Source organism: Dryobates pubescens, chromosome 4 (genome assembly GCF_014839835.1).
Source record: "Dryobates pubescens isolate bDryPub1 chromosome 4, bDryPub1.pri, whole genome shotgun sequence".
In the NCBI taxonomy this organism is placed as follows: Eukaryota; Metazoa; Chordata; class Aves; order Piciformes; family Picidae; genus Dryobates; species Dryobates pubescens.
In genome coordinates this window covers 3,799,484-3,822,318 of record NC_071615.1, presented here as the reverse complement: position 1 = coordinate 3,822,318, position 22,835 = coordinate 3,799,484, and the positions used below count along the sequence as shown (strand labels likewise).

At 39.5% G+C, this 22,835-nt stretch overlaps 1 protein-coding gene across 1 annotated transcript in view; it reads left to right on the top strand.

Annotated features, from left to right (window-relative positions):
• The window catches only part of SDK1 (sidekick cell adhesion molecule 1), a 443,236-nt gene that overhangs the window by 98,721 nt on the left and 321,680 nt on the right, over positions 1 to 22,835 (top strand). Inside the window, exon 2 of the mRNA XM_054180334.1 lies at positions 21,034 to 21,193. Coding sequence (XP_054036309.1) covers positions 21,034 to 21,193 — 160 coding nt within the window. The remainder of the gene's footprint in view (positions 1 to 21,033; positions 21,194 to 22,835) is intronic.

Here is a 22,835-nt window from a genome sequence, read left to right as displayed (position 1 = left end):
GGTTGGTGTCTGCTGGCACACTGGCATTACAAAAAGCATGTTTGGGTTAAATAGATCAGAATGAAAATGCAGAGCTGCTGATGCAGTATTCTTTTACTGAACAATGGGGAGAAAATGTAATTTTGAATGATTTTTTTAATCCAGATTTTCAAATTACATCAGCTTTAGCCCCAAGGTTCACCATCAGGCCATCTTGAAACGAGCTGCATTCCATTGAGGGATGAAGGAGAGGAGAAATGGGATCTTCGGAAGGTTGTATGCTACAGGGTGCAGATAGTGACTCTACCACCTCCCTGGGCAGCACATTCCAATGGCCAATTACTCTTTCTGTGAAATAGAATAGAATAGAATAGAATAGAATAGAATAGAATAGAATTAACCAGGTTGGAAAAGACCTTTGAGATCATCGAGTCCAACCTATCATCCAACACTATCTAATCAACTAAACCATGGCACCAAGCGCCCCATCCAGTCTCTTCCTAAACACCTCCAGTGCTGGTGACTCCACTAGCCCATTCCAATGGCTAATTACTCTTTCTGTGAAGAACTTCTTCCTAACATCCAGCCTAAACCTCCCCTGGTGCAGCTTGAGACTGTGTCCTCTTGTTCTGTTGGTGGTTGCCTGGGAGAAGAGACCAACCCCCAGCTGGCTACAACCTCCCTTCAGGAAGTTGTAGACAGCAAACAGGGTCCTCCTGGTGTGTTTTATAGAAGGAAGGAAGCTAGTTTGTGGCCTCCTGTAATAGTTACCATGAGAACAATTGATCTAGAATCAGCTCATGTGCAATGTAACCATAAATTAAAAGAAATTGGTGGTGTCTCTGTTTTAGAGGTAGAGATCAGCTGGGCCAATATCTTGACCCACTGAGACAGAGAAATACAACAGATTTCAGAGCTTTTGCTCTTCTCTCCCTTTCTGCTTGTTTGGCACATTTTGTGTTTGTTTACTGTAAGCAGACATGGACCATATGGTTTGGAATTTCCATCAAAGTTTGTGATTCCAAAGGATACACAAATAGATCAACTTCCTTGAATCCCAGGATTTGTTTAGTTGGTTGGGTTTTGTGCTTCTAGTAGTGGTTTGGAGTTACTTTATAAAAAGGTATTTCTTTGCCCTGGTTGAGGCTGCACCTGGACTGTTGTGTCTAGTTCTGTGCTCTTCAGTTAAAGAGGGACAGGGAACTACTGAAGAGATTCCAGTGGAGGGCCATGAAGATGCTGAGGAGAATGGAACCATGGTCTAGTCATGAGGTCTGTGGTGACAGGCTGGACTCGATGATCTTTGAGGTCTCTTCCAACCTTGGTGATACTGTGATGTCTCTTATGAGGAGAGGCTGACCTGGGAAAGAGAAGACTGAGAGGAGATCTTATAAATGCTGATCATTATCTAAAGGGTAAAGGTTATGAGGATGGGGCTGGGTTCTTTTCAGTGGTGCCCAGTGATAGGATAAGATGCAATGGGTGCAAACTAGAACACAGAAAGTCTCACTCCAAGTTAAGAAAAAACTTCTTTGAGGATGCCACAGCACCAGACCAGGCTACCCAGAGTTTTCAAAGTCTCCTTTTCCAGGAGTCCACCTGGACTCTTTCCTGTGCAAAATGATGTGGGTGCACCTACTGACTGCAGGGGTGTTGGTCTAGATCTCCAGAGGTCCCTTCCATCCCTGACCATTCCTATATTCAGAGAATCATAGAAACATCCAGGCTGGAGAGGACTTCTGACATCAAGTCTGGCCATTTCTCCCACTTCACCAAGTCTGTCATTACACTATGTCCTCAAGCACCAGATCTATATGGCTTTAAAGATGTGTAGGGATGGCAATTCAGCCACCATCTGGGCATCCTGTTCCACTGCCTGGCAACCCTTTCTCTGAAAAAAAACTTCTCCTAATGTCTAGTGTAAAGCTTTCCTGGCACAGCTTGGGGCCGTTCCCTCATTCTATCATTAGTTACTCGTGAGAAGAGTCCTGTGCCTACCTCTTTACAACTTCCCTTCAGGTAGTTGTAGAGAGCAATACGGTCTCCCCTCAGCAGACTAAACAGCCCCAGCTCCCTATAGGTCCCTTATAAATGCAGTTGATTAAATGAAAAGATCAGTTTCAGTTTTAAATCTCTTGGGAGAATTTAGAGCTTTCAAATTTTCTTGTATGATTTAAAAGAAATTTTCCCATTAGAAGTTCACAGTTTCCATCCAGTTTGGCTTCCAAATGGTACATAGCTGCCAGAATGGAATTAATTAATATATCCTTTGAACCTTGGTGTGCACTAGAAGCACTCATTAGAAATAAAATGCTGGAAGTTGTGTGATAGCTGCCATGGATTTTGTAGTTTCTGTATGTAGTATATTGGTACAGTGTGGCCAGCAGGAGCAGGGAGGTCATTCTGCCCCTGTACACTGCACTGGTTTGGCCACAGCTTGAGTCCTGTGTCCAGTTCTGGGGTCCTCAGTTTAGGAAAGATGTTGACTTGCTGGAACATGTCCAGAGAAGGGCAACAAAGTTGGTGAGGGGTTTGGAACACAAGCCCTATGAAGAGAAGCTGAAGGAGCTGGGGTTGCTTAGCCTGGAGAAGAGGACACTCAGGGGAGATCTTCTTGCTGTCTACAACTACCTGAAGGGAGGTTGTAGCCAGGTGGGGGCTGGTCTCTTCTCCCAGGCAACCAGCAGCAGAACAAGAGGACACAGTCTCAAGCTGTGCCAGGGGAGGTTCAGACTGGATGTTAGGAAGAAATTCTTCACAGAGAGAGTGATTGGACATTGGAATGTGCTGCCCAGGGAGGTGGTGGAGTCGCCATCATTGGAGGTGTTTAGGAGGAGGCTTGATAGGGTGCTTGGTTGCATGGTTTAGTTGATTAGGTGATGTTGGATGATAGATTGGACGCGATGATCTTGAAGGTCTCTTCCAACCTGGTTTGGTCTGGTCTATTCTATTCTATTCTATTCTATTCTATTCTATTCTATTCTATTCTATTCTATTCTATTCTATTCTATTCTATTCTATTCTATTCTAAATGTTAAGACTCAAAACCACCTCTGTTGCTGATGTGGATGTTCTTGTGACACGTGAACAGCCATTGTCAGACAATGATTTGCAGGAAGCAGTTGCAGTAAAGCAAGGAATTTTCCAAGATCTTTACAAAACCAGCATGGAGACTTGCTCTCAGAAATGAAACCTCAGGTCAGAATTGCACAGTTGTTTCTGGGGTTTGAACACTTGACACAAATACATTTTCACTGAATAGTGTTTATTGCTGCTTGCTAAGGTCATGCCAACACAGCAAAGCAAATCCTTCACTGTTGTACCTTGTTTTGAAGAAAAACAGCTTTTTTTTCCCCAGGAATGACTCTTTCAAGATTTTAAATGAAAAATAGGATTAATTACCTTGGAACAAAGGCACATGCCATTAGTCACACAGTGTGGGGCATTCTGCTTTTATATGGCTTACTTCTGACTGTGACTCACATTCTTTTCCTCTGTGTAATTTCTATGTATTTGGTTTGTTGTTGTTCCCCCCCCCCCATTTTTCTTATTATTGTTGGACATTTGGATGGCAATTCAGGAAAGCTGAAATTTCTTAGGGTTTCTTTTCAGAAGAATTCCAGGACACTCAGTGGAAAACCACATGCTGCTCAAATCAAATAAGGGGTGTGTTTTGTAAGTTGAGGAAATACTGCGTGCATAACATAAACAAGACATTTATTATCATCTCTCTTATCTTTTTGGGGTTCTTTTTGGTTTGATTTGGTTTTTTTTCTCTCTGCCAACTGCAAGCAAAGCAGCAAGGTAAAGGTCTCTCATCCATAGATTTAATCTTTCTTCAGTTCAAAGCTTTGTAAGTAAAAGCAACCATCTGTACAGGACAGCTGTTGAAATCCCTCTCTCACAAGCATTGTATTGGTGCCAAAGTGAAGCTTCTTGCCCTAATATCATTGTGCCCTCATTAAGAATAAGCAGCCCAAACCCATTCTATGTTATCCTTGAAATCCATTAAGCGATACGGTAATTCCTTGTACAACAATAGTCTTCTGTAGCAGTTCTTAATGTGGAGCCTCAACACATAGGGTTCATTACGTTTTCAGCCAGTCTGTGTTTAAGAAGGAGTTAGGTTGGGGTTTTTTGGACATGTAAATAATGTTGTGAATATTGCTTTTATCAGGTCAACTAACCATGCATTCAGTCCATCTATGGGCAAATCATAGAATGAAACAATTCAAGCAATTTAAGCTTTTTCTTTTAGCTCTGCAATGTATTTGTTATCTCAGTTTAATTTTTAGTCTGGGAAAGAAGACATCTCAAGCATTAAAACAGAGGGGGGAAAAAGGTGAATTCATAAAGGCATGGATTTTCATGAAAGAGCTGGCTTTCACTAAGTATGAAAAAACCCCTTGTCCAGGTATTGTCAGAGAGAACAGAAATAGAACATGCACAATGCATAACAGCAAAGAATTGTTCTTAATATAGTTGGCTGGTATTCATTTCAAAGGCACAAAAATAAGATCCAGATATATGTAGGAATTTTGAATGCTGTTTTCTCTTTGTTGCTTAATGATGCAGATGGCTTTTAAGTACCAAAGGGGCAGGGGGGAAACCCAAACAACCTAAGCCTGTACATTTGCCTTTTTCTTTTACAATGCTTTTCTTATGCCCTTTTCTGTAGTATTCTTGCCTTCTCAGGTATCTGTCTTTGAAATCAATTTCAGCTGTCAGGACAAAAGTTAAAGATGTTGGCACTAGTTGTCACAGATCAGACTAGGATGTCTCATTAAACTGAGCAAAGAGAGTGGGGATCACCTTTAATTTTCAGATTGGCTGATCTTTAATGTTAACCTGAATGTGATTGATGCCTTGCAGAGTAATATGTGATAATATTTACTGAAACGTCTCTTCAATATTTGAAAGTGTATTTCTGTGCCTGCCTCGTATGAATGGTTTTGGTTGCCAGTGCTCTCCTTTCTTAGCTAATGGCCTCTAAAAGTGAACTTTCAGAACAAATGTAGAACAAGTCAGGCATGCCCCTGTTGTGTTGATAATATCAACTTGACAAATGTATTCTGAATTTTGCCTGCGGCCATTAAAATGGAAAGCGAAGTCGGAAGTGTTTTATGGGAGGGTTGGTTTCTTTTATTGCTTGTACCAGCAAGTATTGTACTGATTTTGTCAAAGGAAAACATAATTTTTATAAAGCACTTGCCCCACTGACTCCCAACCAGAACAATGTATTTTAATCCATCTTCATGTTATTTTTACTGCCTCCTTGTTTTTATTTGCCGTTATTGCATTTTTTACTTCTGATATAAACTAGAGACCAAGACTCTGAGCTAAATAACTACTATGTTAATGCTAATTTAGGCTGACTGTTTATTAGCAGGACTCATTTTCTATACCCAGTGAACAGAAATCACAGAGGTGGTTGTTGAACTTGACATGCACAGTTTTCATGACCTGGTTGCACGGGCAGAGAAGGTCAGGTCTCTGCTCATGCTTGTGTCATACCACCTGAAGGGAGGTTGCAGCCAGGTGGGGGTTGGTCTCTTCTCTCAGGCAACCAGCAACAGAACAAGAGGACACAGTCTCAAGCTGCACCAGGGGAGGTTTAGGCTGGATGTCAGGAAGAAGTTCTTCACAGAAAGAGAGATTGGCCATTGGAATGTGCTGCCCAAGGAGGTGATGGAGTCACCATCACTGGAGGTGTTTAGGAAGAGACTGGATGGGGCGCTTGGTGCCATGGTTTAGTTGATTAGATAGTGTTGGGTGATAGGTTGGAATAGATGATCTCAAAAGGCTTTTCCAACCTGTTCTATTCTATTCTATTCTACACCATATTTACTAATTTTATTTATTTTTATAGTCAGTTGTATTTGAGGTATATTATAAACATGAAACAAAAGGATAGAAATCATCAGCTTCTGTCAGACACCATGGCTTGGTTAGCAAGCACATGTAGAGAAGTGTCTTAGGTAATTGAACTCGTGCTCCTTTAATGTAGAAATAATAATTTTTGTTGAGAGTCTGCTGGATTGGTCTTTGCCCAATAAACGTTTCCCATAACCACAGAACATGTTAATTTAATGTGTTTTCACATTAAAATGGTGTCAAAATAAGTACCTGTTGAGTATTGCTAAACAAAGAGAAAAACAACTAATTTGCTTCTTAATGAGCCAGTAATAATGTGCTGGCATTTCACTCTGTTTACTTTTAAGTCAGACAGGGTTTCTGGTTGAGCTGAATTTCAGAAGATCTTACTCCATAAACAAGCCTTTTAAAAATCTGTGCTATTTAAAGACATTTTTATAAACTACACCAATGAAAAACCATGTGTGAATAGCAGTATTTAAATGAAGTTGATATTTTGGTTAAACTCTTCTATTCTTTGCAGTTCAGATGCTGATTCCTTTAAGAGTAAGAAGAGGTATATTACAGGCACTTTTCCCTTCTTTTTCTCAATAACACCATGATGGGAAGTAAAAGAATGGAAGTGCCCAGGAGGCTGTCCTCTGACTGCTTACTGGGATCCCTTTAATTTCTCCTCTGCCAGAGTATGTGCTTCTGCCTTGCAATTAGAACTTGCAGAATGAGGTTTGTTCAATAAAGTATCACAGTATCACTAAAGGATTGCAGCTGTGTTCTGGTTCAGAGACCTCCTCCTGTTAAGCAAATAGATACAGGCTTATCTTTCTTTTGTAAATCCCTTTCTGATATTTAAGAAACCATTTTTCAGGTGTTTCTAGAGGACTTTATTGCTGTAATTTGTTTGTGCAAGTGGTTTGTGGTTGGTTTTTTTTCTGTTGGTAGCATTACAATGATTTTGTAAGCACTTCAGCTAAATGATTTTATTGTAAAGCTTTAGGTGGGAAAACCAGAAAGTATGCACTGAGACTTTTTAGTTCTGTATCAAAATATGTGAGGAATTTGGGACTCAGAAGAGAGTAAGTATTGTTTGTGACTCTTAAACCTCAAACAGCCCAGGCTATTTTCCAGCTGGGTTGGCATTAAGTGCCTGGTGAAAGGTGAGGCTGACTTTGTTGATCTAGTCTCACCCATTGCTTTCCTAAAACAAGTTATCACTGATGTTAGACAAAGAACTGCTCTTTGTTTAAAAATACCTTGAAGTTGCCAGTCCTTTCAGAGACTGTAATTATTTCCTCTGGGGAAAAGAAAGAATAACATGCCTTATCTACTGAAGGAAAGCATTTAGGATACCCTTTCCTGCTTTCTTTGTCCTGCAATAATTGGCTTTTTTTTAGGAAGAACATTTCTGCTATCAACATTTTTTTCCTCTGGTGGAGCCTGGTGAAAATAACCTCAGTCTGTATTGTCCTGTGATGTGCTCCCAGTGAGCGCGTGGCACGGCAGCTATGCCTGTCCCTTTCTCCCACGGGGTTGAATAAAGGAAAATATTTTGAATAATGGCTTTTAGTTTTAACAAACAACACTCTTTTGGCTTATGCATCCATCTGGTCCAGTTTCTAAATTGTCAGCTCAATGATGTATGTGAATGTATACAGCAGAAACAGATGACTGGAGGGACCTGTGAAATCCTGCTGAGAATGCAGCCAGCAGATTGTTTTCCCCAGCGAGCGATTTTCTAGAACTCATAAACCCGCCCAGGGCTTACCTCTTACAGGATACTGGAGTTCTCCTGAACTGAGGTTCAGGCTTATTCCATATTCCTTTTGGAATGTACATCTTCATTAGTGTCAGGTTGTCTAGGTTCAAAGAGAAGAGTAGAGGTTTGCTCTTCATTTGTTTAACGCTGCTAAGCAGGATTTAGCAAGACTATCTGTATTTATTTGATTAGGCGCCAGCAGAAATGATCAGGTGCTTCTGAGCTGGATTGCATGGAAGTAGGATTATGATACAGTATAATAAGTGTAGCATGTAGGACTGTGGTGGCAGTTTTTTCCCCTTGACCACTTGTGCATTATGCACCAGTGAGATGGGACTAAGCTTTGTGCTGTATTTCTGCAAGTGTTCTGAGTTTTATCTTGGCCAGTCACTCAGGAACCCTTCCTGTCTTCTGACTCACAGTTTAAGGTTGGACAGAGAGGTCACATGTGCAGATTTCCTACATTTCATTTGGATAATGTTTCCAAATCTCTTTAAAGTGAAGAGAAAGGCAACCAGCCACAGAACAAGAGGACACAGTCTCAGGGGAAGTTTAGGCTCAAGGTGAGGAGGAAGTTCTTCACAGAAAGAGTAATTGGCCATTGGAATGTGCTGCCCAGGGAGGTGGTGAAGTCACGGTCCCTGGAGGTGTTCAAAAAAGGATTGGACGTGGCACTTGAAGCCATGGTTTAGTTGTCAGGAGGTGTTGGGTATTAGGTAGTAGGTTGGACTTGATGATATCTGAGGTCTTTTCCAACCTGGTTGATTGTATGATTCTGTGATTGAGGGCACATGCAAAATTCTACCAAGCTTTTCCTGAAGCACTTGTTCCATTTTCTCTTGTATAACCATACTCCTTTTAACAATTTAGAACGACTTTTGTGATGGCAACAGTCTTGTATCTGAGTGTTTGAGACAAAACACTCAAACTGTGAAGACGATCTCTTCACTTTTCTTACATGAGTTGGCAGCGTCATGCAAGAATGCCTGAGCTGGTAGACTAAGTGGTTTTAAGTTTTTGGTAGTTTGTTTGTGGTTTATTTGGCTTTGTTTGTCTTCCAAATTTTGGTTAAATGGGATTTAATCTTTCCTTTTTTCAACTGGATTTGCAAGAAACTGTATAAATGGTCTTTTTCTTCCTTTGACTCAGGCTCACCAGTCTTTTTCAATTATTCCTTTCTGTTACTTATTCGATAAACATGCTAACGTGACTAGGAGAAGTTGCTGCTTGTTAATTCTCGTGGCTGTTGTCCAGAGTAATATTGCTAATGAATTAGAGCCTGCTTGGGCTAAATTTAACATTATGGTGATACAACACAGAAGAGTCTCTTTATTTTCTAGTCAGATGAATTGCACTAAAAGACAATGATTACATGAATTACTTCCAAAGGATAACGCATCTTCAGGGTTGCATTGCTTAACCTTTTGTACTTTTAAAACCTCCTCCTTATAGTAATTTTTTTTTCAATGTAAAAGGACTTTTTTTGTTTATTCTGCAATTTGGACATAATTTGTTGTGTAATTCTTACTTTTGTCTTGAGAAATCTATTCATGCTAGAAGAATAACAAAATTCCCTTCTAGTTCAATACGTAATTATACATTTTTTGTACATAGACACACTTCTTATAATGGGTTTTAACCAATATTTTATTGATTTGTTGTTGTTGTATACGGAGTAATGGCTTTCAGTTCTTTGAAACTCCCTCATTTTAACATACTCAATGTCTTCTTTACAAATGGCTCAAATAAATAACAAATATTAGTAACACTGTGAGCACTCTATCCCTTCAAGATGCTCAGGAGCATTAGCACTAGCTCTTAGAATGATTTCTAACTGAGTGTTTCTTTTATTACAGTTCTTAGTGCAGTGATTGCAATCTCTGAAGTTGATTTATGATCAAAATTTCACTCACCTTTTTAAATTGCAAGCACATCGACTCCAGCATGTTTGCAAGTAGTAAAGTAGTTATGAACCATGCTTTGTTTATTTTCATCCTGTAGTAGTGTGTTTAGGTAGAGCTACTGTGCCCTGAACACAGGATTATGATACTTCAGTAAAAATGCACTTGGACTTTGGGAGGTGCTTCCTACATCCTGTAGGATACACAGAGTTAATGTAATAATTGTGTATGCAGGGAATCTGCTTATGCTAGCTGAAGGCCTTGGCATTAAAACCAAACCAAAACACTAAACCAAATAACAAAACAAAACCCAAAATGAAAAGCCCAAAATCGAAAGAATAACCAAACCTCTCAAACATCAATGAAGTTAGGATGTTGTTTCCAGAAGACTATTTAAGTTCCCTCTCTTGCCTAACTGGGGTTTAACCCTGTCTGACTTTTAAATAAATCTTTTATTTTTTCCTTACATATCCTTTTGCTGTATGTCATCCATCAATGTTAGCAAGAACAGTAAATGCATTGATCTATTGCTGCACTTGGCAAGTTAAATAACGCTTTGTGTAAGAAGTATTGATTTATAAAATCCAGTACCTGTAATTAACATTAGAACTGTCAAAAAGTTGAAAATGGTATTAACTTGCTGCTTATTTATAACCCAAAGAAAATTAAATAAAATATCCAGATTAATAAACTAACTCCATTTTCTTTTCCTTCAGATACATCAACCTAAGTTATGTTCTCAAGAGCAGTGATATGTTTCTTCCAGTGCTGACAAGAAGAAATGATGGGTATTGTTGAAAATAGTTCTATAGACTCTAAATATGTGCCTAAACCCTCAGCTGGGGAAAGATTTTGGCGTGTATAGTTCCGGAAGTGTTCGGTGTAAAAGATGCAGGAACAAGTGACAATGTTAGGGAAAGTAAAGGTAGCCAATTTACATCAGGTTTTCAAGGAGCCCTTAAATAGTGCTGGTCCTCTGCAGGAAACTGTGCAAGGTGTGTCTCCCCCTCTGCATGTTGTGTGTATCGTCCAAAGTACACACTGAGATACCTGGAGAGCTCTGCAAGGACAACTTTGTGCTTCTGTTTCTGACTCAAACGCTAACCAGGTGTCTGTTGCAGACTTGACTTCAGATGACGTTGAAGATTTCAGTTAAATTCTGTGACCTTTGGACTGTGCTTTGATTGTGTTTTTGTCCTAATTTGGCATCTCATAAGGATATGAATATCCTGTCTCTGATCTGTAAAGCATATGACTGTGTGCTCACCACCCCTGAATTCAGTAGCGCCACTCAGATCCTTTGAATTGAGTTGTTTGAGGCAGGTTTTATCCAATTTGTAAACCTGTTTACATTTTTCAAGTTTAAAGGGCAAAAAGAACTGCAAGAAACACATAAACAAAATAACAATAACAGTAAGGAGTGGGAGTTGTTTGGTAACAAAGGTTTGTGCATGAATCATTTCCCCTTCAGTCTTGTTCATCATAAGAGATGTGTTTATGTCTTCTATGGATATTCATAGCTGCTTTGCTGTTTAGAAATAGTTCTCTCCTTGAAATAATAAATAGGTGGCCTTCCATGGCTTTTCAAGTCTGGCAGCGCCTCTGCTGTGCCATTGTTTCTTCCTGCTGCACTCCTGTTTTTGTTCTGGTACTTCCAGACACTCCTAAGCTGTTTACCTTTTTGATTCCATTTATCTTTGCAAACTAACAAACTGCAAATGCCTCATGCCAAGGATGAACTTGTGGAAAGCACTTTTGTGGTTTTATCTGCTCTTTGCTATTAAAAAGTTCTGCAGGGTTTCATCCTGTCTTTATCTGTCAGTTATTTAGTGGATATAGGTATTGATGGATAGATACCAGTGTAGTCAGACTGCCCTACAGCAGTTGGAGATTGTAGATTATACAGTATCAACAGTGGCTTCCTTTGCAGTTAAAATAATGAGGAAATCCTGCTATATTTGGATTCTCTTTCTGTGAGGCATTTTGCCTTCCACCTGCTGTGTGCTGAGATTTAAGCAGTAACAACTTATTTCCTTGTGAGAGCTCTGTGAATCTCTATAAACATCACTAGATATGAAGAGAAAGTATGGAGGTTACGCTTTGATACCAAATTCAGCCCAGAGAGGTTGGAGGTTTCTTTGGAGATTTTGTTTTGAGTTTGATACTTAATGGGCTCTCTTTTATTTGCCTGCTTCGTACACTGTCATGCCTTTTCCTCCCAGTACATCTGTAGCTTTCTTTAAGATATCCTCACGACTACTTCCAAAAATAATTCTGCAGCCTTTTTGGAGGATGAAACACACTAAACATAGCTTAAGAACATCATCTGCAGCTTCTTGATTTTTACCTTGCAGTAGATATTCCATGAAATCCCCAAATCATGAATTGTGATTGCCTTCTAATACTTAAAAACCAAAACCCAAACCAAACCACAGTGTGGTTTTTGCCCTAGCTCAACTGAGCCACTACAGGAGGTCAGAAAGTGAAACTTAAATATGAGTTGTAGGAATTAAACAGGAAAAGGAAATCTCAGTGGGACTTTAGGTTACTACTTCGGGAGCTGCTTGAGGCTCAGCTAAAATGATACCAACTCTTTTGTTGCCCTCCTTGTCTGGTCTGCTATGGAAATCAATTCTAAGAAAAGAGTGATACAATTGTGTTTGAGACAATCCTTCTCAATGGATCTGGGAATAACCAAGAGCATTTTATGTTGTCCTTGAAGTCGAGTGGTGTTACTGACCACTATCTCTTTTTTTTCCTGATAGAATCCAGGTCCTCTAAAAACTCTTTTATGCTTCTGTGGACCCTCCCACTTTCAGTTCTCTTTTGAGTGCTTCTAATAAAAATTGAGAAGTCATTTCTCAAAGGGGAATTATTCTTCAAGGAGTGGTCCTGTAGTGGTCTTTAAATGGATAACAGCATTAGGGAGTAGATGTTATGAATGGGTTATGTTGAAGGACTTTCAAGCAAGTGGTGATAGATTTTCTTTATTGTTGTATAAAAACTGCTCTTGTAGCTTCTGCTGTTGCAAAATAGCATGCAAATATATTTCGAGAGGATTCCTTTAAAGCTCATTGTAGGGAAAAATGGAAGAAGGCTAAGAAATACAACAGGAAGTGTTTGTGCCTTACAGCGATGGAGAAAGGTTGGAAATACAATTTTTCCTGTAGCAAGGCCACTCATGGGGTGTAGCTTAGGACTGTAGAAGGTTCCAAGGGGATAAATGGCGATGTTTGCTCTTTTAAACAGCACCGTGTGTTAGCCAAGGTTTGGGAAAATCATTTATCTGTTTGCATCAAGAAAGGAGGAGCTTGGAAGCAAGATGGAATGTGCAGTTCCCCTTAAGTAATTCTGAATCAGAGAACTGATGCTTCAATTTAAAGAAAAAAGGGGGGGGGGGGGGGGGGGGGGGGAGGGAAGGAGAGAGCATTTTTAATTAAATGTACTTAGCTATTGGTGTGAAACACTCACTCCTGCCACTGGGGACTCCTATTCTATTGAATTGTTGGAGACTAATCATAACTATACATTACAGAATGTTTAGTTCTCCTCCAGGGATAGCATGCAACAGGTATGGCAATCTGAGGTTCAATATTTCTTCCATCCCAGTCAAAGATATGATTGGCAATTACCCAATAACTGACTTGCCAATTAGTTATTTGACCTATCCAAGGGAAAAGGGGGAGAAAAAAAAAAGTTATCCATTGAAATCTTGTCTCCCAGTGACTCTGCATTTAAAAGAAATAAATGTCACTTATTCTAGAAATATGTAGGTTTCCTCACAAAACTTGCTGAGTCCTAAAACAATTTAATTCCATCCCCAATTAAACCTTTAAAAGCATTATCCATCACCCTCAGCTGATGCTGTATTTGCATTTAGAGATTATAGGAGAGGTATCCAACAAGTAGGTTATCTTTCTTATCTATAGGAAGGCAGAAATGAGTAGTGAGGGCTCATTGACTCGACTTAGGAAATTGAGGAAGAAAGAGTGATTTGAATGGAGTTGCTTCAGTATTATTCCAATATAAAATCAGATACAATCTTTGATAAAAGTTCAGGAAATCCACTTTAAGGGAGTGCTTTATACCATTGTGAGAAAATTTCTTAACTATAGCACTATATTTGAAAAATAACCTGATATTTTAATGAAATATTATGATGCCTCTGTCCTTTCCAAGTCCAGGCTCAGAATGAGGCACTGAAACACAGTTTGAATTTAATTGTTGGTCTTGGTGATTTATATCATAGAATCATAGAATGCTTTGGCTTGGAAGGGACCTTAAAGATCATCCAGTCCAATCCCCCCTGCAGTGAGCAGGGGCATCCTCCACTAGATCAGGTTGTCCAGAGCCCTGTCAAGGCTTGAATATCTCCAGGGATGGGGCCTCAACAACCTTCCTGGGCAACCTGTTGCAGTGTTCCACCACCCTTACAGTGCAGAACTTGTTCCTAACATCCAATTTAAACCTCTTCTCCAATTTCAAACCATTGCCCCATGTCCTGTCTCTGCATAGTCCCTCTGCACCTTTCTTGCAGCCCCCTTCAGGTACTGGCAGGCTGCTATTAGGTCAGACCAGAGCCTTCCCTTCTCCAGGCTGAACAGCTGTAGCTCCCTCAGCCTGTCATATTTCCAACCAAGAAAATGTTGGTCTCAAATATCCAATATTTTGGGTAGAATTGCTTTCCTGCAAATCAATAGGGTTCAGGTGACTGAATGCTCTGAGGTATGTTTGATGTTGTTGACATTTTATGAATAGATCATATACTAACCTTCACAGCATCACAATGATACATTTTAGAAGGTTTGAATTCAAAAGAAGATGGATTCAAATATATCTGAGTTCAATCTGACTTCCTCATACATTTCCCAACATTTACTATGTAATAATTTTGAATTCTTATGCCATATAAGCTGTTGAAGTTCATTTCCACGAGAGAATACAACTTGTATCCAGAGCTGGCGTGTGTATGCAGGCATGTCAGGAACTAAGATAGTAAGATTAAAGGGTCCTTTTGAAAATGAAAATGAGAAAAATCTTTTCCATATCCACATTGGGAATAAGAAGGAAATGGTCCTGGTTTCCCAGAAGGTTGCAGTTATCAGCTGTCAGTCAGTACAGAGCAGCTTGTAGTCAAGTGGATGTTCTCTGATGCATCAGCTTGCGAATGCCATAGCTGAACTTTCATCGTTCTTGACTGGATTCTGCTGGCCATGGGTGTACCTGCTTTCTTTGGATTACTGAAAAGGTTCTTCCTGTCTTTAGTTTGGGTTTCCTGACTCTAGTTACCTTTTTAATTTAACTATGCTTTTGTGTTATGAATTGAATCCCCCAGGCAGATCTTTTAAAACACTTTTTTTTCCTGGCAGTTCTCATTAACCTACCTGAAGATGGCTCGCATCCCTTTTCCTTGTAAGCAGTGAGAGCAAAAACATTTCTGTATTGTTGCTCTTCTCCTGGGCTGGTTGTTCAGCCTCTGTAATTTATTTATCTAGTCTCTCATTTTCCTGGAAAATTCCTCAGAGTCGTTGTGTTTATTTTTCTGTCTGCTGATCGTAGCTTTAGACATGCATATGAAGAAAAGATGATGTGCATCATGCTTTGACTAGGGACTAATAAGCTGAATATAGGTGTGTGTATGTGTGTTTTTAATAAACCAGTTGTATTTTTGTTTGGATTTGTTGAAAAATGTATCCCAGTGAAAGATTTATTTTCAATATCCTATCTGTTGGGTGAGCTGTGGAATGGAAAGACAGCTGCTCTAATGATATTTGTTAGTGACTGAGCTGTGTTTGCTCTGACTTGCTGATTTATGAGCAGGTTAATCTACTTCTAATATTCAATATTGGCTCACCTAAAAATGACTTTAAAGTAGAGATACATAACAAAGGCAAACAGCAATGTCAGTGGGTGTTCTTAAGCTGTTCTCTGCACTCGCTATGTTTCTCCTCTGAGTGTGTTCAGGACTGCTTTTCTCAATCTCTGAGCATTTTACTTGTAAATGTTAATATCCAATTATTTTTGGCGAAAACAATGTTGAGACTTTAACAGGGTAGCTAGAGTGTTTCTACTGATGTGGTACTTCTCTGGAGTATGTTAACTTCCCTTTTCTCAGTAAGGCAGAAGTGTTTTAAGGTCAAATTGCATCTTTCATTAAAATACGTGAACTCCCATTGGCTAGGACAGCAAAACTACTTTCAAGCTCTTGTACCACCCTGTAGTAACTGGAAGATCTAGTTAATATGACTTTTCTTCATGTATTTTACAAATACAAGCTGTTAAAGGGCTAGGAATCATTAGCCAAACTTTGTTAATGTATTTATTAGAGGATATCAGAGGTCCTTGAGATGGTGCTTTCAGTTTCTGAAGTCATGTTCACTCATGCTGTTCTTATGAGAGTAAGTTTCTTTGGTTAACTAATAAGTAGCAACTCTTGGAATATTTCCCCCCCCCTATTTTGTTCAGTACAAAGGTGTGCAGTCAGACACCCTTCTCCTCTTACAGATTATATTTGTAAATTCATGCCTGAACACGATTTTCAGGAAGAACAGAGCATGAGCAGGCTCTCACCTTTTTCTGTGACGCATCTGCTAGGGCTGGGGAGAAACCCAAAGTAGACCACAGTTGCATATAGCACCATTTATGTATTTAAATGTCAGCAGTAATCCAAATAAAAGTGTGTGGGTGTTGCTGAGTTAGGTCCTGAAGTTATATTTTGAGATAAAATCCATCTAAGCTATGCATGTACCAGAGAAGGCAAGCAGTTGGGCGAACCTAGCAGTGTAATGGAACTTCTGCACTTTCCTGATGCACAAGAGCAAGGCAGCCATGTTTTAGAGCAAAATTCCAGATGACTTTGGGTGTATTCAATCCTATTTTTTTCCTTGAGATTTGCATAAAAATCAACCAGTGTCATCCTTTTAAGGACACCAGTCAGGATGCTAACAGCTGGGTTTGGGAACCTTAGAGGTCTTTGCCAGCCTGAACAATTCTGTGATTCTGTTAGTGAGTTTGGTAAGCAGATTTAATGAAAATTTGTAGAAGGTGTATGTGTGTGCCAACCACTTGGCACCTTGTTATTTCACTCCTCCTTGCAACTCAGATAAATCTTTTTATTATGATAATTTTTATGTTTAAATCGGCATCGCTGAAGAGCCAGAGGGGGCTGGAAGAATGAACACATTTAAGCATGTAAAAGAAAGCAATAGTGTATGGCATGAGGGCTTGCTTTTTATTTTTTAATGGGAAGAAAACTATTTTAGGTAAGAATGTTAATTCCCCCATTTGATTATTTCTGTTTTAGGACTCAGACAGGATTTCATTAAGAGAATAAATCTGGAATGCTGTTATGGCTTCTAAACCCTTGACTGGGGAGACCTTGCTGCTCTCTCCAACAGCTGAAAGGAGGTTGTAGTGAGGTGTGGGTGAGTCTCTTCTCCCAACTAGAGAAATGATCTGAGGTTGTGCCAGGGGAGGTTTAGATTGGATGTTAGGAAAAAATGTTTTGCTGAAAGTGTGGTCAGGCATTGCTCTGGCTGCCCAGGGAAGTGGTGGAGTCACCATCTCTGAAGGTGTTCAAAAAGCATGTAGACATGGCACTTAGGGACGTGGTTTAGTGGGCTTGGTGGTGCTGGGTTGATGGTTGGACTTGATGATCTTAGAGATCTTTTCCAGCTTTAATGATTCTAAGGTAAGCCTTATGGTGAGCCCTTTCTCTAATTAATAAAGTGCAGGTACCTCATACCTATTAAATTACCTCCTTGTACCTTGCATCCTTTAGCCAGCTACACCTTTCTTACCATTTCCTTCCTGAGATGGCTTTCAGATTTTCTGCCACTTTTCCTGTTTCCCTGGGATGCTCTATGAGAGATGAACTTGTCCTTGTAGGTCTCATCTAAAATTCTGGTTTCCATTAGAGCTTAGAGATGTAAAGCTTCTGATGCAGCACCGTTTTGATCATGTCTGAGGTGTGAGCAGCACCGTGCCACAGAAATGCCAAAGTCATCAAAGCTTTACTGCTGCCTCTCTTCATGGAACCTTTGCTCAGTATTTTATTTTCATTTCTGCTTTCAGTGAATATTTTGTGAGCTCTGATTACATAATTGAGTTTGATAAACTGATGGTATGTGATTGATGAGAAAGTCAGGAATAAAAGATTAGAAGATAAAATTACTTCAAGGGTTTAAGTAAATCTTCCAGAGAGCTGGGGTAATTTATAAACCATGCTATATTCTTTATAAAAATATTCCCCTGGGTCTATTAAATTTTAGCTTCTGCCAGAATTGGATTGTGTTTTGAGAATCATTTTCGTGTAATGCCAACTTGATTGTGATATTTTAAATGGGAGATAGCTTTGAGTGGGTTGCAGTATCAGTGGGTTTGGAATATTTGAGTAGGAAATGTAAGGCTGAATGACAGACCTGTGGGAAGCAGTCTTTGTCTTTCAAATAAGCCATTTTTTTCTTGGAAAGAAATAAGTTAGAAGGAATAAGAGGATAACTCAGAGCAAAATAATGAAGGAGGTTACACTGCTTGAGTCTTTAAATCACTGAAAAACAGGATCAACAAATCACTTGGCTAGAGGTATATAGTGCAGGCACCACTTCCATTGTAATCTCCCTGAATGGCTCAACTTTCATCAAGAAGGAAGAGTTTAACAACCTCATTTCATGAGTGTCTCTGTACTGGCAGGCCAATGTAATTTACTCACATCATGTCAGGGGCCTAAGCATTTCATGTTACCAGTTGCACACTGTTAGAACCCCGTCCCCTAAATACCATCCTGTCAGTGCCTTTTCATCTCCAGAGGAAGTCTGGCACCTTTAATCTTGCAAGGGTAGAATGTCTGTCTTGTAACTCCTCTGGGAGACTCCCCTAAATATCTGGGAAGCCTCTGATAAGATTTTACATTTCTTCACTTGTTTAGGTAAAATAATAACAGTTTGGGTAAATGATAATAATGCTTTGGGTAAAAGAAACACTAACATTGTGTAACTCTGACTTAAATTTTTCTTTACAAAGTTTTAAAATATTGGTTGATCTTACTAGTCAGAAGAAAATAGGATTTGAAATAGGACTTATTCATAGTAGATGCAATCAGTAAAATTAAAATAAGTAGCTTTGCAGACTATAATCTCAGTCATGCCATAGAGTGGAAAAGTGGTTTTACCTGAGACTATCTGCTAGTTTGGATTTACTCCTGTTTCCTCACATATTGAGTTGTCATAGCTTCCCCTATTTCCAGTTTAAATAAAATATTACTGATCTGCACTGGCCATTAATCAATTGATTAAACAATAAATTATTTGCAATGCTACAAAGCAGCAAAGATCCCTTCCTCAAAACACATTTCATTGTAGTCCAGTTTAAGTCAGATTTTGTGTAATAGTTTGCAAGTATTGCTTTAGGATGGTGATGGTTTGGGTTTTTTACCTGCAGAAACAACTGTATCTTTCTGAAGCTGGGCTCTAAAACCTGGGGAGACAATTTGTCAATACAAATCATCAAATGTGTATGCAGCTGATGTCCAGCTTCGTAGCCAATTGTAGCTAATAGTTTGGCAGCAGTCAACCTGTGACTCCTTCACCGCTCTCAGCTGAAGCGCAGCTGCTGCCCAGGGACTGGACAATTAGGCTGATAATGAGTCTGTGTAGCCGTGTGGGCTGCCAAGCAATAAAAATTCCCTGATAAGAGGCAAAGTGAAAGATAAGGGCTTAGGGAGGTTGACATCACCAGGTCTAAGTGCATACTTGCTGCCATTCCCCCAGTCTGCAGTTGGACGCTGGGGCACCTTGAAAGCCGATGATCCTCCTTGTTTTGAGCTCCTTCTGCCCTAATGAGAGGGGCTGCTGTCTTGTGGCTATCAGCTAGTAAAGATTATATAGCATGTGAACAAAAGTTTCAGACAGCCTTGAATAGTATGTGAGGTCACTTCCCTGTAAATGATAAAAGGCAGCTTAAACTCTTTTAAATAGTATAACCAAGTGCCCCATCCAGTCTCTCCAAAACACCTCCAATGATGGTGACTCCACCACCTCCTTGGGCAGCCCATTCCAATGGCCAATCACTCTTTCTGTGAAGAATTTCTTCCTAACATCCAGCCTAAACCTCCCCTGGTGCAGCTTGAGACTGTGTCCTCTTGTTCTGGTACTGGTTGCCTGGGAGAAGAGACCAACCCCCATCTGGCTACAATCTCCCTTCAGGATTAGATAGTGTTGGATGATAGGTTGGACTTGATAATCTCAAAGGTCCTTTCCAGCCTGGTTAATTCAATTCAATTCAATTCTATTCTATTCTATTCTATTCTATTCTATTCTATTCTATTCTATTCTATTCTATACAAAATAATTGAGCTTAATCTGAACTAAGTTTTTAAAAGCAAGATTGATGATTTATCTGAACAGCAAATTGCACTGTGACAATATTTGTGTTGTTTGCTTGTTTCTTTGTTTTTATCTACAAAATGCACACACTCTGCAATCCTAAAACGCAGAGTGCAGCAATTGGCTACCTCTTAAATCTTATTCTATTATTTTGTATTAAATTTCTGCCTTTTAATGCAACTTGGCTATATGGTGGCTATTTTTACTATATACATAAGCATGCTAATCTTGATTATCCAAGGTATTTGTGGACTTGTAAGAGTCAGTCTGTAGTTCTTACTGTAGCTCTTACATAGCTAAAAGTAGAAATTGCATAAAGTGTGAAAATCTAAATCTTCCAGAGGTGATGAGGGTTGGCTCCCCAGCAGATGTAGACTTGTAATAAGTCTGCATTGGAGTAGAGCTTTGGCAATTTACCAGTCGAGAATTTTGCTGCTTGGAGTATTTTTAAGCGTTTGCGATCCACGGGCGAACAAGTTTGAGACTGCGTGTGACCCTTCAACGTTACTCAAGTACCCTAATTCAAAATCTGCTAGTGGTTTCAGGTATTGGAATTTGAACACATTTGGGTTGGCAATAATGTTGAAAAACACATTAATCTTGCCATTTTGTGAGGTGGGTTTTCTTCCCCCCCCCCCCCCCCCTTTTTATTTTTCTATCAAAATTCTTCATTTACCCTCAGATTTCTCCTGCTGTGATAATAATTTCTAGCCAAGATTACTCTTCTGGTTTATTTTAAAGCAAAGAAAAAATACATAAAAGGAAAAAAATAGTATTTGAGTGGGTTTATTCCTTGCAGGGGAGAGAGAGAGGTGGAAAAATCCAATAGGGGCTGTTTGCTGCCTACCACAGCAGACAGTGCTGAAATTCTCCTATGTATAAACAGTAAAACATGGACAAAAGCTTGTCTGAGTGGGCACTTCGCTTCTAAAGAAGTACCAAGGACTAAGGTTATCAAGATCATGTGAATTCTGCCTCTAAAGATAAAGCTTAGTTACAAATGCAACAGTATAAGCTTTCACTACTGAATCCTACTGTCTCTTGGTTTACAATGGCTGTTTCATCCAGAAATGAGCTAGATATCAGTGCTATGTACTAGACTCACTTAAATAGCTTACAAAACCATCTTCTCTTTGTATTTCAGGTGATGTTGCACCATACTTCAAGACTGAACCAGGCTTGCCCCAGATACACTTGGAAGGAAATCGACTTGTACTTACGTGCCTTGCCGAAGGCAGCTGGCCCTTGGAATTTAAGTGGTTGCACAATGACAGTGAAATCACCGCCTACTCCAGTGAATATAAGTAAGTAAAAGCTATATAACAATTTTCTCTAAGTGTTACAGGGGAGAAAAAAAAAAAAAGCCCCAAACAAACACTCACACCACCACAGCCCCCCTAAAATCCCCAACACCTCAGAGCAGCTGTGTAGACGCCGATACATCGGCAATGGTTTTTAATCTTGAAAGGCTGTTTCTTTGTAAACAAGTAAGGTCTCGAGGAGAGAATCTCCTTTGCTAAAAATAATATATCACACTTCAAAGCAAAGACCTAGCATAGAAATTTTAAGCACCAAAAATGCTTTCTAGTGGAGATGTAACCTTGCATGTACTGATGATAAAGAGCAGGCATGCTCCTTAGCTACGTGTTGCCTATGATGTGCTGTTCCTCCTTGAACAAGCCTAAGCTCCATGGGACTGTTCTTTTCAATAAGACCTAGATGAATGTGGTTGATCTTAAATTGTACATGAAACTCTAAGTTTCACTTCTGAGAACAGAAGAAATAATTTCACAGTTTAACAAACTGTTCAGTGATTATGCACTTTGCTCCCAGGTCCTCTCTGCCTCCTTCCCCATTTCACAAGGCATCCCATCAAGCAAGAGAAAAACCATACCGTGGCTAATGAGAGCTACATTTTTGCTGATAGGCAGCAGATGGCTGGCCAAATATCAAAGTGTAAAACAGCCAAGTTTTGTCATCTTTTCTTTAATGGGAGCATTAACAGGGGCTCCTCTATGCAACTGATAATTTCTATAACCTTATAGAAATGTAATATTTATGCAATTTACTCATTGCTCTCAAATTTTGTCAGAATTACCTAATGAGTTCAAAAGTTCTAAGGAATGGGTAGGTGACAGGCACAGCTTTAACAAACCAAGCTAAATACTGCACTTTTGTAATTACATTGCTTAAGATAAGGATAAATTGTGATCACAGAATACATCCAGTTGGAAGATACCTCAAAGATCACCCAGTCCAGCCCTCAACCAAGCACTGAAGGGTCAGCACAAAACCATGTCCCTAAGTGCCAGATCCATCACTGTAGTCAGAAATTAGAGTATAGATTAGTATTAAAAGGCAGATAATGCAAAAAAGTTCTATATTGTTGCACATGGCAGTCCAGAATTACTTTTCTCAAAGGTTTTAGGAATTGTAACTAATGTCAATTCTAGTTTTGATATTATTTACACTTAAGAGCAGTAGGGATGAAAGTCCCTTAAAAGCCTTTGAAAACTTGGTTTTGGTCTTTTAGTATGTAAAGTATTTAGCAACTATGTTTGCAATCAAACATACAGCTCTCTGTGGACTTTTCTAGAAACTAAAGATTGTTTTATTTGGGTGAGACTGCTTAGTCCTGAGGAATTCCATCTATTAATGGTTGCCTTGTGATACAGTGATACCTCAAAATGAGCCATAGGCACATATAGAAGGGACTTGGGAATGCTTTCTAGAAAGAAAGACCCAACTCTCTAATAGCACAATTAATCACAGAAGGTTTGAGTGTCACTTTGTGCAAATGCCACCTGTTTTGATCAACAACAGCAGAGTCTGTTGTAGTTTCTTGGTGGTAGGAGCTGACAACAGCTTTTAACTACCTAAGATGATGAGAAAGTAAGACAAAGGAATGGTGTGGGAGGACAAAACACATGAACATGGAATCAACCG